At 36.6% G+C, this 14,660-nt stretch overlaps 1 protein-coding gene across 20 annotated transcripts in view; it reads left to right on the plus strand.

The window, feature by feature from the left end:
• LOC120450020 (RNA binding protein fox-1 homolog 1) overlaps positions 1-14,660 on the plus strand; it is a 115,281-nt gene that overhangs the window by 13,318 nt on the left and 87,303 nt on the right. For all 20 annotated transcript variants that reach the window (XR_005616237.2, XR_005616236.2, XR_005616238.2 and 17 more), the window contains exon 2: positions 12,308-12,800. Coding sequence is in view for 16 of the 20 variants with exons in the window: in XM_039632755.2 (XP_039488689.1) it covers positions 12,738-12,800 (63 nt within the window). In the remaining 4 variants the exon portion in view is untranslated. The remainder of the gene's footprint in view (positions 1-12,307; positions 12,801-14,660) is intronic.

Here is a 14,660-nt window from a genome sequence, read left to right on the forward strand (position 1 = left end):
TTATGTGGTTAAAAAAAAAATGGACAAAAAAAAAATATAAAATCGTGTTAAAGAGCTGTAAAATAAATTGAAAATACTATTTATAAACAAAATAAAATTTAAATTTGGATTTGGGGAGCTGTGATGTGATTCGTGTTTAAATTTACTTACTTTTAATGATTTTACAAATAAATCATATCATATTAGATATTTTAAGAGATAGAATATTTAAGTTAAAAAGTAAAATCCACGGTGTATTTCTGCATGTCGAAAAGCAAAGGGTCAACTTCCATCCGGTTGAATGCTTTTGACGTTGGTTAAACTTAGTTTGCTGCCAATAAATCAAATTCGCAATCACATCAAGCTGAGAGCATCGAGCCAATTTTTACCATGCCACTTCCCAGCCTCACGCCCACTTATCCACCCACCTATCCGCCCCCCAAGTGAAGGCCGTTAATCAATCAAACAGAGAGATAGTGAGATGGAAAGATGGCGAGAAGCCAAAACTCAAACCGAAATCGGGGACAAGCTGAGGCAAAGTATGGATTTCACATCCACGTATGCATGTGACAGAGTTTAAAGGTTTCGGTGTATGCCCGACTTAATTGAAGTGCACTTAATTAGGATCAATGGGGTGCCATCTCTAAATCTAAATTCGATAGAGAAGCCATGGTAAGCCACTATACCAGGGAAACATCTGCGCAAACATGCCGGAAAACTCAAACCCCAAATGCCATATCAAACGTTGCCAAGTCAGACGACATCACATTGCCGGTGGCAATAATCGCAATTTAATATTCATGGCATTCTCACAGCCAATGTATTTTGGCGAAATTTCGCCACGAGTTGCAGCTTTCGATGGAGCTCACAAGAAAGTCATGCGGACACTTCAACATGAGTACTTTTTTATTCACTTTTCTCATTCTTCCCAGGCGACAAAAAATAAAGTCGCAAGAAATGTGGAGGGAATTGAGGGAACTTAGGAATATCGCTTGCCAACCATAAGTTTTAGCCTCAATAATTTTGGGCAATTACGAGTAAGAACTCGTAGACTTAAGAAAGTAAGTCTCTGTTTTCTATTTAAAAAGTATGAAAAAAAGTTCATTCAACTTAAAGTAAACAGTTTTTAGATTTTATAAAAGTGTGTCTGGTAGAAATACTGTAGTTCTCTTTCAGTAATTCCTAGTGCCTTAATTTGTACGTTTCTGTTCCTTACTGTTTAGTTAATTTGTTATTGGTGTGTCGCCTGTGCAGTTACCATATTTTGAATCCACTGCTAGTGTTTGCTGCGATGTCATACTTTCAATAAGCAAAGAACCCAATTTTCCCCAGTTCTCTCCCTTTATCTAAGTTTTTCCCTTGAGTCAACATGAAGCAACCGGGCTGACACCCTTTGCTCATCTGTTATTTATCATACTGTGCCATATCCTGGCACTCCCCGCCACTCCAATTGCCACCCATGGATGCCCACAACGCGGGGTTTTCCTTCTGGCTCCTTTGACTTCCCACCAGGCCTTTTGTGTGTTGTTCGTGGGCGTTTTGTGCAGAGAGAGAGTGGCATTCTTTTGGCTTTACACATTTTTTTTCGAGCACTTCCGCTCGCTTCCTTCAGCTTCATTCTCTAGTCCTTCGACTAAGGCCAGTAGTTTTGCTAGCTGATTTTCTTTCAGCGATAAGCGGGGCGGGCCATGTAGTTTTTCTCCTCATGTCCCAACACTCTATGCCATATACACAAGGAAACAAATTGGGTGAGAAGCATTATTTGATATACACGTACATTAAAAAAAACATTCTCATACATTGATACTTCAAATTCAAAATATTACATGAAAAAAACATGTTTTTGAAATAGAAAGATTTCTGTAAGTATTTCCCAGCCAACATTGCGGCTACTTAATATTTTCTTTGTGTAACTCCGACAATTTTCGCTTCTACATTGGTGCATTATTTCCTTTATTTTCTCTAGCCTCTGGCTAAATTTATGACTACTGCCGATTCCGAGGTCTGCGAATTAGTTTCTGCCCTTTGAGTTTGCCCCCCATTTTCCCATTTTCCGAGTTTTCCGCCCCTGGGCATTATCAACGCATCAGCTGCTTATGCTGATTGGCGTATTAATAACTGGCTTGTACGCTAACTGATTTTGGCGCCATATGCCCGAGAGGAATTGGGGGAAATAGTTTGGCTTGATTTCATTGGTTTATCAATGCGAAAGCTAGTGCTGGTGCCTTTTGAATTTATTATCGAAGTGAAAGGGAATATTTTCTATTCCCTGCAGAAATTTTACTTGAACTCAATATTCTGTGTAAGTCTATTGTTTGCATACTTTGTGGTAGATATCTTGAACAGCCGCACACAAATGATTAATGATTTCTATAAATTCTGCCTTTGTTTAACGTACTTCCGCCTATATACACAATTTGGCTTATTGCCGTAATAGCCCTAGGAGAAAGGTAAACTACAAATGGTTTCCCCAGAGTCTGCACATAATGAGTAAGCATCTGGCCTAAAGTCAACATTTGCGCTGACCTCCCAAATAATTGCATAATTAATAATGGAAATTAAATGGAAATTTTTTAGCCGAGCTGTTGACCGTTTGTCAGTGTGAGCCATGGCAAATCTCTTTGCATAATTGAAGTCGCTCTGGATGGCTGTTCCACTTTGGGGCAGTTGGCCAAAATGTCGCATTCGTTTCCGCCGGATGCAGCGCTCCTTCAGGCCGGACTTTTTCCTCGGTCCAAGGACCAAACCCGGAAGCCGTCGCACAAAAAGTTTCCATTCATCCGGGCTTGCTAAATTTGACAGGGAAATCTTGTCCCCCGCCCATGGAAGCCAAATTGAAAATGTCCACTCACTTCAGGACCAACAATGGACCATAAATTTGACTAGTTGGCGTCTGGAAGTGCGTTGCTTGCTTGTATTCTGATGTTTTTCTATGTATCTATTTTGTTCATTTAACATGGAAATCTCTTTTTACCTGCACAGCATCTTTTAAATTCAAATTCAAGCAGCTTTTAAAGTCAAGCAGGTTTTAAATTCAAATTTAATCCTACTAAACCTTTTAAAAATTAATAATAAAATTATGGTCCCTAATTTGATAGTTAATAATATAGCGCTAATAAATTTAAACATATATTTTGCAAACTGTCTCACAGGTTAAACTTGTTTTAAATTTTTTGTCAGTTTTCCAATGCTTTTTTTTGAGTGGCGTGACTTTCGCAGAACTTTTGTTCAATTTCCCTTAAATTTTCTTATAGCACTGCTGTTTTTCCTGTTCATCTCGTTGTGAGTATTAGCCACATTTCAGAATAAACTGAAACGCGAATTACCCCGAGGGAGATTTAGGTGGCATTCACTGTGGTAAGGCCGTTGTTTTTCTCGCCGTTGTTTCTCTGCCATTTACGACACTTCAAAGTTGCGTCTCCCACCCAGCCAGAACTTCCCACCACCTAAGTCTATAGGTGGGGGGTGAAGGAAAAGTCGTTAGCCTGATGCGGCTCATTATGTGACAGGGGACGAACCAAAAAAAAAATGTATATATACTGTGTACATGGGAAAACCCTGTAGACCACAGCTCGTTTCCTTTTGTTCCAGATGATCCAATTAAAATTTTGCGCCTGCGGCCATCTGACATTGTGTAAAATTTGTTGCCAAATATTGTCTCTCTTCTAGCTGGCTGTAATATAAAACCAAATCTCTGCCCACAGGAAACAATAATTTGATTTCATATCTTGCTTGTTTTGTGTTACCTCATATTTCCAGAGATATGCAAATATTTGTTTAAATGTTAGAGACACACAAAATTATACGTTTGGTAGACCAAAAATGGTTTTTCTTTGAATTCGTATGTTTAAAATTGCATTTCTCCCTCTCGGGAAATGTAAATAAATTTGAGAAAGGCGTTTATGCAGAAGAAACTTTAACCGAGGGTGCAAGTGATAGCCAATTAAATGCGGATTACATTCACTATATTTCATTGATTTAATAATAATATATGGTAGTTCGTTTTAGTTCCCAAAGTTTAATTCCTTTTATATTTTAACAAATCCTGGTTTTCTTATAGAAAATTCCAAATTAGTCTGAAAGAATGTCTAGCCTTTGTCATTAGGCTCAAGTTAATTTAATTAAATCCGAAATGAAAGGAAAATATCTTTCAATTTGTAAGGCTTATTTTTTGCCCCACCAGAAATTTTGTTCTCCTCCCTTAAGATCCATTAAGCGCCCCTTCATTTTCCTCTTGAGGGTGAAAAAAAACGAAATATTCATTGCACTTAATCCAGCTAAAAAATTTCCCCATCAGTTTTCCTTGACTCCTTCACTCGTTTTTCTTTTCCTCTAATGATGGACGTCTGCAGCTGCAGCAAACTCAATTAAAATGGAATTTCGAGTGGATTTTCCTACAATTATTCGTTATACGCTGCGGTTTTGCATTTCTATATCGATCGATTGCGGCTAAGAGTTTGTTGACTTGGCGATTTACAGCGGCAAATAATGAAAACACAAATTTTTTCTAAAGCAATCACATTCAAAACTTATGCATTTGGTCGTATCAGATGCCGGTATGTAAATGTTAAAGTTGCTTGTTATTCCCACTCATGTTTGCCAAATTGTCATCACTTATGTCCTTGTATTCTTGTATGTAAATGGATATTTGCATATTTTCAAGGATTCTAAGCTCCAAAACACGCACACAGTTACCAAAATCCTTGCATCCATGGCTCAACTTGTGTGTTACGTTTTCCCCAAAAAATTTGTCACAGTGCGCAGCTTGGACATTTTTAAGACATTTTTTTACACAAAATTGTGACATGTGTTAGTCCCCTGGTCACTACGCTTTTATCCCACAAAAGTTTCCATCCTTGCTTGTCGTTTAAAGCTGTTTTTCTCCGCATTCTTGTTGTTGCCCTCTGCTGTCCACCTTTTGCTGGAATGTTTGCCCAACCGCATGTTGTTTGCAGGACGAAGGCTAAAAGGCTTTCTGGTAAAATATGTATGTAAGTTGCTCAGCTCTCCCACAAGGCGAAATTTAAATTTTAAAGCTAACAGCTGAAAGCATTTGGCGGTTTTAATTAGTCGAATATTAAAGTTGGAAACAATGTTTTAATGAGAGTAATGATTAGAATAATCAACCAAAGTCATGCATCCTCAACCGTTACTACACAGCGAAGTAATTAATCAAAGTATAGTTGATCTATCTTCTTAACAAAATAAAGCAACAGAGAAACCAAAACGATTTGAAATAAAGCGCCCAGAATATCTGTTTCAAACAAAAGATATTAATGTATAAAAAATTAAGAAAAAAAAAGTAACATTCATTACTTAAACCACAAAATCTTTACCGATTTATTTACTTTCATTACTTTCTCTAAGCCCAAACGGGTGCTAAAAAGTATGCCACAGACTTTGTCAGTCCTTTGACATGCTGCACTATATAAATCACCAACCGAATGGTGTCAGTGCAACAATCCACCGAACAAAGACTAATTGCTGGCACCACCCACCACCCCCTCACCAGCAGCCTCTCAATGCAGTTTTCCATCTCAATCAGGGCAACAAAAAAAACAAGTGCTGGGAAAAACGGAAATGCCAGAAAAGCGGAATGGACCGTTAATTGTTTCAATGTCAGGCAGAAGAGCACAGCAATTAATTGAAGGTCAAGCAGTTGACATGGAAAACAACACCAGCAACAACAACTGGCCGCAGGCAACAAACGATTTATGCGCCAAGCGATAAACCTCAAAAACCAACAAAAATGCCAACAACACCGGCGAACCTGTAGAACAAACTGCACACCACACCACCTGAGGAAATGAAAGGAGAACAAAAGAAATAAAATGTTTCTTATACCCTTTAGAGGCAAAGTGCAATAACAATTTAATGAAAAGTAAGTGTTAAGTAAATTCTGAAAAAGGTAGTGTGAAAAAGTAAGTGTGAAATAGTGACATTTTTCTAAGAAATATATTTTTTAAACATTTTTAACTCTTATATAAATTTTGTTTAAATAAAACTCTCTTTCTTTTTGTTCTCTTTTTGTACAAAGAATATTTGTCAAGTAGTTTATTAAATAATTTTGAAGACTTTTCAATTAAACAAATAAAACACCTTAAAAACTCAAATATAAAAATGTATTTAAATAGGATAATCTTAGTAGTTCTGCATTTACTTCTCGTTAAAACAAAATTAAATTTAATCAATATCTACTAAATAAAATAGATACGACAAATAAATTGAATTAATTGGAATAAAAAAGGGTATTTCAAACTGCTTTCGAGCTGGTTTTCAACTTTTTATGTTTCAATCCTGCGCAGCAATTTGTAAATGTAAACAAAGCTAACGATGAAGCAAAGCAGAGAGCGGCTGCTAGAGTTTTCCGGGGCGAGAAAAGAGAGCGGCCAACTGTTAACTGTATAACTGTTATACGCTCTCTCAGCCTCTCGAGGAAAACGCAGGCTTTCCCACGCACTCAGTTCGCCCGCAGTGCTCGTCGGTGTGGGTAAGTGCAAGCGGAAAACTCCCACCCACTTATTCGCACAAAACTACCGCCACTCTCTCAATTATAGTGGTAAGACAAACCGAAGCGATTCTCGACTTGCCAGCGCGTTTAATTTGATGCGCAAACAAATGTTTTTAATGGCCAAAGTTTGTGCACATAACAGACACAAAAGAAAATTCGCGCGCGCGTTTTTTTGCCTCTGCGTAAATATTCGCGGCTAAATTAAGAAAAAATTCCCCAAAGCCTCAGGTGCCAAGAATTTGGCATGGAAATTGGTTTAGTTTTTGTCTATTTCCTTCGTTTGCTCCACATTTTCCCAAATTAAAATACTCCCTCCAGGATAATTTTATTTTTTTATTTTGTGGATCGCTTTTGTTCGTTTGCTTTTTCGATTTCCTCGTTTGGTGGCACCGATAAACAACCGGAAAAAATCCGAAAAACAAACCTCGCACAGAACCAATCAGCTGCAATTCCCATGGGTGGAATACCTCCCCCTAATCAAGAAACGGAAAAATCAAACCAAGAACAATGTTGAAGCACGGAAAATGTGCAGCATCAGCTGTGTTAAAATAAAAGATTCATTTCCTTTATAGCCAAATGTGAAGCAAACAAATGGAATTGGCAAAATGTCACAAGTTTTATTGGAAATATTCTTGAAGAAATTGCTTAAGTTGGGAAATTCGTTTGATTTGAGTGCAGAAAGTTTGTATCTTAATGATATTTGATCTATTTTGAATTTGAATATAAATTCCATTAAGTATAGTACATCACATATTTCATACCAAATTATTAGTATGGATGTCAAAGTAATACCAGAACCACAATTCAAATAAACAATCATCACACAAATACGAGTCAACTTTTATGTTGTCATAAAATGTCAACCAATTTATCCAATTTCCATATTAAATTTTCCCTTTTCCCCCATTCAATTCACCACATCCCATATGAACACAAACACACACACAGTTTCCCGCATTAAATCACTCATAAAAAGTCTGCAGAAAGGCGCCGAAAAGCGTGCTACTATTTTTCACTTCAAAGCCAAAGGTTTGGAAAACATTAAATAACTTACTGTGTGCAACAATTTCTCAGCATCAGAGGACAGCATTTTCCCGAAGTGAGTAAAGCTGCTCCTCCATTGGGGTGGCCCGCTCCCTTGTCAAATGGCACAGCGGGTTCACCCTGAGCACGAGTGTTAGCTTGAATTTTCCCTTGAATTTTCCCCTTGTTTCGTGGCGTTCAAACAATTCAGTTGCTTTAATTTACGAGCACCGCAGTCGCCATATTAAAAAGCATAAAACAAGACAGCGATAAAAAATAAAAACGCAGCGTAAACTTGTTGCCAAAATTGCAAAGTACAGTAGAGACTAGCTCATTATGTCAGATCAAATACTTTGTATCTAAATAAATTAGTTATTTTCATTAATAAATGTTAAATAAATACTTTAAAAAGCCAAAACTCTTTTGTTGACTTTAAGCACTTGACTTTAATTGTAGATTATCCAAACATCAGTTTACTTTTTACGCATCATTAAACATTCGCATTTTAATTAGCTACCAATTAGAATAAATATTCACGGCACAATGGAGTATTACATTAAAAAAACTGTTGATTTATGTCGGCATTCGTAATTTGTTTGTTTTTGTTAAAATGTTTGGATCCAATTTAAATGCACACATTTAAAAAAGCGAAATTAATGGAAGTACACTAATGCCATTTTAAAACAAATTGCGCCAGAGCTAGTAAATCATTTGTAATTAATTTATTAAATAGATAATGTATTTTATTTGCAACCGCATATACTGTATTTAAACAAGAAAGTTGATTTCTTGTCCTTAAAGTCACGTTGCATGCAATGAGAGGGCGAAATTTATGGAAATATTTTACGCGTGACAGCGAAACGTTTTGTTTTGTTTGGTTTTGTTTTGTTTTTCCTCGATGCGTTGCCTTGGGTTATTCGCTCGAGAGTTTTCGCAGCAGTACAAACAGTGAAAAGCGAAATGGAACACAGTGCTGAACAAACAAAACAAGCAGCACAATGCAAACAACAAAAGTTTTTCTTCATGCGCATAAAGTAAAAATACAACAAAAGTACCCCAAAGAAAACGCAGCGAAACAAACAAACAAATAAATAAAGCCACCCAAACGAAGGCAGCCAGTCAAAAGTTCATCATAAAAGCAAAAATGTACTTGCAACTTTGCCACCGATGGCGGAATCCTTCAAAGTTTCCACGTTTTGTTTGCTGCAAACCAAGGAAATGAATTTCTGGGCCATTTACGGCTTCGACCACAAAAGTTCATGGGGTTACGACTCGAAGATGAATTGCAAATTGCCAATGTGGGTGGCAAATAGAAAGAGTTTTGGGAAGAAAATGAGTGGCGAATTCTTTAACTTTTTGGGTATTTCAATGCACATATGGGCCAACTTTACTTCAAAATGCAATATTTATTCATTAGCAACAAAATGTACTTTTGTAACAAAATAGTCAAAAATCAGTGTCTTCTCTACTTCAATGAAAATGTTCAGATTCAATATAGGTAGACAGAATCCACATTCCGAATTCCTTGGCCAGCAATTTCAGTTGGCTTTCAGTTGCGATAAGCAAACCATGACTGTACGACACCATCCGCAACAACTTCAATTTGTTAAACCCATGCAAATCACACTCACTTTCCCACACCAAACACACACACACACGTGTGTAAAGCTCGGTGTTGAGCAGGAAGAATAAAGGAAAAAGGAAAAGTCGGAAAAGTAGTCGACTACTACTAACCGAATGCACCGAGCATAACTTTGTCTGCTTCGAATGGCCATTAGAAGTGCATTTCCCATTCACGGCTTGGAAAAAGAGTGAAAATGGCTGGTTGGGTGAAAAATCCAAGTCCATTCTAGGTGGCTATTGAAAACGACTGATGGCAACTTTTACTGTTGCATTGGCTTGCTTCTGTGCTGGCCTTCCCGTTCTTCCATTATTCCCTGGCATTTTCCTGCACATCCTGTTAAACGAATGCCCTTTTCATTCATTTATGTATAGACACACAATACACACACTTACATCGAGTTAACTGCATTTTACATTTGCTAACAACATTGCTACCTCATATCCTCCCTGAACTTTCTTGCCCCACTCCCCCCACTACGCTCCTTGGGTGAAATGGTAAACGGAAATTGTGCATATTTCACTTACCATCAACGCTGAAATGGCAAATGGCGCACTCGAGTTGTCAGCGGTTGTTGGCGGAAAAGCGGGTAAAATCAAGGAGAGCGAAGGAATCCCACGAATCGAGCTGCTTCGATCGATCACATCGAACTTTAAATACCCTTGGTGTCACACCTTCTTATAAAAAGGCTTTAAGCCTTTTAAAAGTATTACTTATAAGAATAAAGCTATTTGGTAGTTAAGAAAATCAACTAATATTTGAAAAGTAAATCCCTTTTTTAAAGTAACAAAGTATCCATGTTTCCATATTTAATTATATAAATACTGTTTTGTATTCGAGTATATAATCATTTCTGATAATCTATAATTTTACCATTATGACGTTGATAATTTAATTATTTTAAACATTTAAGTTCCAAAATCCTTGGAAATTCCGCATACCTTTGCGGAAAAGGTGGAAAAACGAAAGTGCAAAAGCTGACTGCAAATATTTGTGAAATCAAATGGCAGCCTGGGTTCTCAATCGCATTGAATGTGTGTGTGTGTGTGTGTGTGTGTGTGTGTGTGTAGGTGTGCTTGTGTGTGTGTGTGGGGGGATGTCCTGGGCTTATAAAATGTTAACTGTAAATAAATTATTAGCCAACTGGCGCTTCGATGGGAACTGCTGGGAAAAGGCAGGCGATAATGGGAAGGGTGTTGGCAGCTGCTTCCGCCTGTGAGGCCCGGTACAGTGAAGCCCTCGTACGTGTGCCTGTTTGCGCGGAATGTTTGCCAACAAGCAGCGTGTAACGAGACAATTACCACCGGGATTGCATTGCCTTCCATTTCTCCCCCGGGGTTCAAGTCAGATGCAACTTTGAATAGCTTTACACACTGCCTCACATGCACAATCGCAAATGTGTGCCAACAGACGCATACAGTGTTCACTCAATAGGAAGGCTTTAGCAATGCATTAAAAAGTATGACGAAGCGCGTTTCAGTTATCAGAAAGATATAATGGTTAACAGACAGTTTCCCACTTTCCCCCAATAAAAGAAAATCCTAGGAGCCAGCATTTCAAATATTATTACGATCTTTGAGAACCCATTATAAGGATTATAAAAAAAGTTGTAATAAATATGAAAGATGATAAATAGATGATAGTCTTTATGATTCTTCTTTGTTTCTGATAGACCATTTGTACAATGTTGAAAAACGTAATAAATAAATTGTTTAGTTTAGTTTTCATGATTTAGTTTATTATGATAATAGGTATATACTTTTTTTTTAGATAATTATTTCCCGTTTTCTACGATCTAGGCTCCACTGTACTGTACACACATTGATAAGCAAAAACTAAAGCGCACACTGCAGCTGCCAATGCTTGTGCTTCTTCTTCGCCTGCGCCCGTGTGGGCGGCTGGAGGCCCAAAAGGGCGTGGCTCCAGGGCGGCTTGTCTGCGTAGACAACGTGTTAAGCTTCAGTGGTTCGCCACTGCAAATGGGACACATTAGCAATGTAGCATGCTGCTGGGTGTGGGAAAATGAGTGAGTGGGTGGTGGATGGTGGGCGGTAAAAACTGGATGAAGAGGTGGAAAAGTGGCGAAGTGTGTGGGCTGATGAACCACCCACCGTGTGCCAAATGTGTCAGCAGCAGTTTGGAGGCGCTTAGTTAGCAATCTTCTAGCCCAAACATTATTAGATAGCATATCATTTTTTAAAACCTTTTTAAATCAAATTTTCAATATTTTTAATTTTTTTTTTTTTAATAAATGTCAAATTAATATTTTGTATCGCAATATTTACTAAAAAATTTAAACTCAGTTCGTAGAAATTTCAAACATATTGCTTTGAATAATTTTTATATGATAGAAGTTAAGAATGGAAGTGCTGATAAAGAATATATTATTACGCCCATATTCAATCAAATTTTTTTGCATTTTTAAAAGCACTGATTGTTTGAGTGTATAATGCTTTTGTAAATTGCATAATTTTTGCAGCTTTGTAAAATGTTCCAATTTCATTTGAAGTTCTCCTTTTGTTCGTTGCAGCAAATGAATTTTTATGACGGCAGTTGTTATTTAAACAAAAGGAAACTCCAATGTTTGTATTTTGAACAAAGTGAGAAAACAAAAAATAAGAACATTAGCAGGATAATTTTTAGTTAAGGGAAAACGAAGAAAAAATGCTTAGCTGTTGTGCCTCTAGTTAATAGTTAAATAATTCATTAAAAGGACCTTAAAGTAAATTAGAATAATAGAACCTTACTTCACGTGAAATCTGATTTTTTCTTCTATGCTTTGGATTTTCTAGCCGTTCTCTTATTTGCTTGTGTCCTTAACCCATTTTCCTGTTCTTTCTGGGCTTTCTCATCTCATCTGTCAGGAAGAAAAATCTGAAAGTGTCTGCCAATCAATCGAATTTTCGTACAGCAAATTCCTATCAAGGCGACTGAAAAATGGTAGCATATACATTGTTTGTAAATTCACAACAGTGAATAATAGTATTTATAAGTACTTGATGGCTTTATAGATGAATCTGAATGTTTTGTTTAAACTAAACAAATATGGGTGTCTGCAAAAAAAATTTTGGGCTTCTTCTTCTTTAGCAGAATGCGAAGAAAATTTAGCAATCAACAAATAATAGAATCAATTTTCATAAAATACTCATTTCTGGTTGTCTTTTCTCTTTCAGTTACTCAAACATAAACAAGAAATGAGGACGAATCAAAATCCCTTAATAAAGTGCTAGAATCCAGAGGTTAGCCCCGCCCACTCCACCAACGCCCACTCGGGATTTACCGCTAGGAAAATCACGTCGGCATTTTGTAGTGGCGACACGTCCTTCAGCCCACAATAAAAACAGCAAGAACACAGAGAAGAAAAGCCAGAGGAAAAGCCACAAAAATAACTGCGCTTCCCTGCGAAAAAATCTCGGAAAACCCCAGTGTGAATTCAATTAGGTGCTAAAATAGGCGAATGCCTCTAAAAAAGAACTGACAATGTCAAGTCACAAATAATGCAATAAAGTGCCGATTGTGTATTGATATTTACGTGATAAAAATAGAGAGCAACTTACTCCTGGAAAATAATAATCTTTAAAAATTGAACCGCAACTGCAACAAATGTCTGCGTCGGCAGTTGAAGTTACTGGAAATGTTCCACCAGTGGAATTTCACATGAGAGAGGTAAGATTTTGTTAATTATTATCGCGAATTACGGGAAAACCCGGATTAAATTAAGGAAACTAAACTAAACTAAACGGGCTTTTCACTTTTAAAACGCGTCATTCAGGTAGAACGATTGTTTCAAACTGAAAACTTTTCTTGATTGCGCTTTGTTTCTTGCCTTCGCAAGCCCAGCAGCCAAAGTGTAAGGATAATTACCGTTAGTTTTTCGCTCTCTTTTACCTGCACTACAATTTTGCAGACTGCTTGGCGCTCTTTTGTGCGTCAGTTACTTTGTTAGTGTTGAAAACTGCGCTAGTTTCTAGCCAAAAGCTATGATAGGTTCCTGTGTATGTATTTATTGTAATTTATTTTTTGCAAACCGTACATTACTTTAATTTATGCAATTAACACAAATTTATTAAAATTATTATTATTACCTAATGGAAAAAATTCTATTTTTAAGACATTTAGAATAATAATAGGTTATTCAGAATAACTCTTTTCTGTACATTTACTAAGACGTTAAAAAACTAATTACTTTAATTTTGTAGTTTTATACATTGTAAAAAAAAAAAAATTTTGGTAACAATAATTATTTATGAAGTATTCTAGCCAGATTTCAAAGTTGCCATCACTGATGCACATGTGCCGGTATTTCTTGTTGCTGCGTCGGAGAGCACAATTCTGCTCTCGATCATTTTTCTCTCTCCCTCGCATGCTGCTAATTGGCCGTTGTCGCGCTTTACCATTGATCCTCTGTCGCTGCCTCTGCCGACTCCATTTTGATTTTCATTTTCCTTGTCCCGTTTTTATAACGCCTAACTCCTTTTGAATTTTCGTCGCGTCGCGAACGGTTGATTGTCATCGCATTTAATCGCCCGCTTTTGGATTAATTTTATTTGTTTTTTTTCTTTGTGAGTGATTTTATTGCAATAATTTATGTGGTTAAGTCAGTGAAAGTTAAAAGTGATAAAAATATATAAAAATGGATGAAGATTGGCCCGTCGAATTTAAAACTCAGTGTGGCGATTTTATTGGAATTTCGATAATAGGCAACTGGGGCATTTTCTATCGCTGCTGCCAATTAAACGTTGAATTGAACGATGAGTGGAGCAATTTGAACGAGGATATTTGGGTTCGTTGTTATTTATTTTTGTTTATTTGATATTATTTCTTTTTAAACTACTTGTTTTTCTTGCTTTTTATTGCGTAATCTTTATTAAAATGTATATAAACAATGCAAATTAATAATATCTTCTATAATTGGTTAATCATTGTTTAATTTTTTTGAATTGTGTGAATTTGCTGTAATTTAAATTCGCTTCGTTTCTTCGAATTCGTTTCGTTTTTTTCGAATTCGCATTACCGAAAGCTCTTGGGCTTTTGGTAGTTCATGTTTTATTCACCATGTGCTTTGAATTTAAGTTTCTCAGGATGCCCGCGCTGGTGGCGCCACTGAAAGGACACTAGTTGCATGGGTAGCACTGTAACTGTTGGTAAAACAGTGCTGCCAGATTTCTGTAAAAAGCTCTTGCGTTGAAAAATAGGGAAATGTTTTTGAAAGCTTTAAATAATAATTATAGATAAATATTTAAACTTTTATATAAATGAACCTTACTAAGCTATACACTTATTTACTTTTTAACTTTCTGCAGACTTTTAAATCGAGCGAATGCTATATTTAGTGCATACGGCAGTCAACTTTCAAAGATACAAAATTATATACAACAAAAATTTAATAATTTTTTTTGAATACCTCCTTTTTTTTCCTCAAAGGAAATTGTTGAATTTAATAGTGTCTGCAGTATAAGTTATTGGTATTAACTTCCTTTGGGATATTATGATTATTTTGCATTTTATTGTTAACCAGTTCGAATG

The sequence above is a fragment of the Drosophila santomea genome, chromosome 3L (genome assembly GCF_016746245.2).
Source record: "Drosophila santomea strain STO CAGO 1482 chromosome 3L, Prin_Dsan_1.1, whole genome shotgun sequence".
NCBI lineage: Eukaryota > Metazoa > Arthropoda > Insecta > Diptera > Drosophilidae > Drosophila > Drosophila santomea.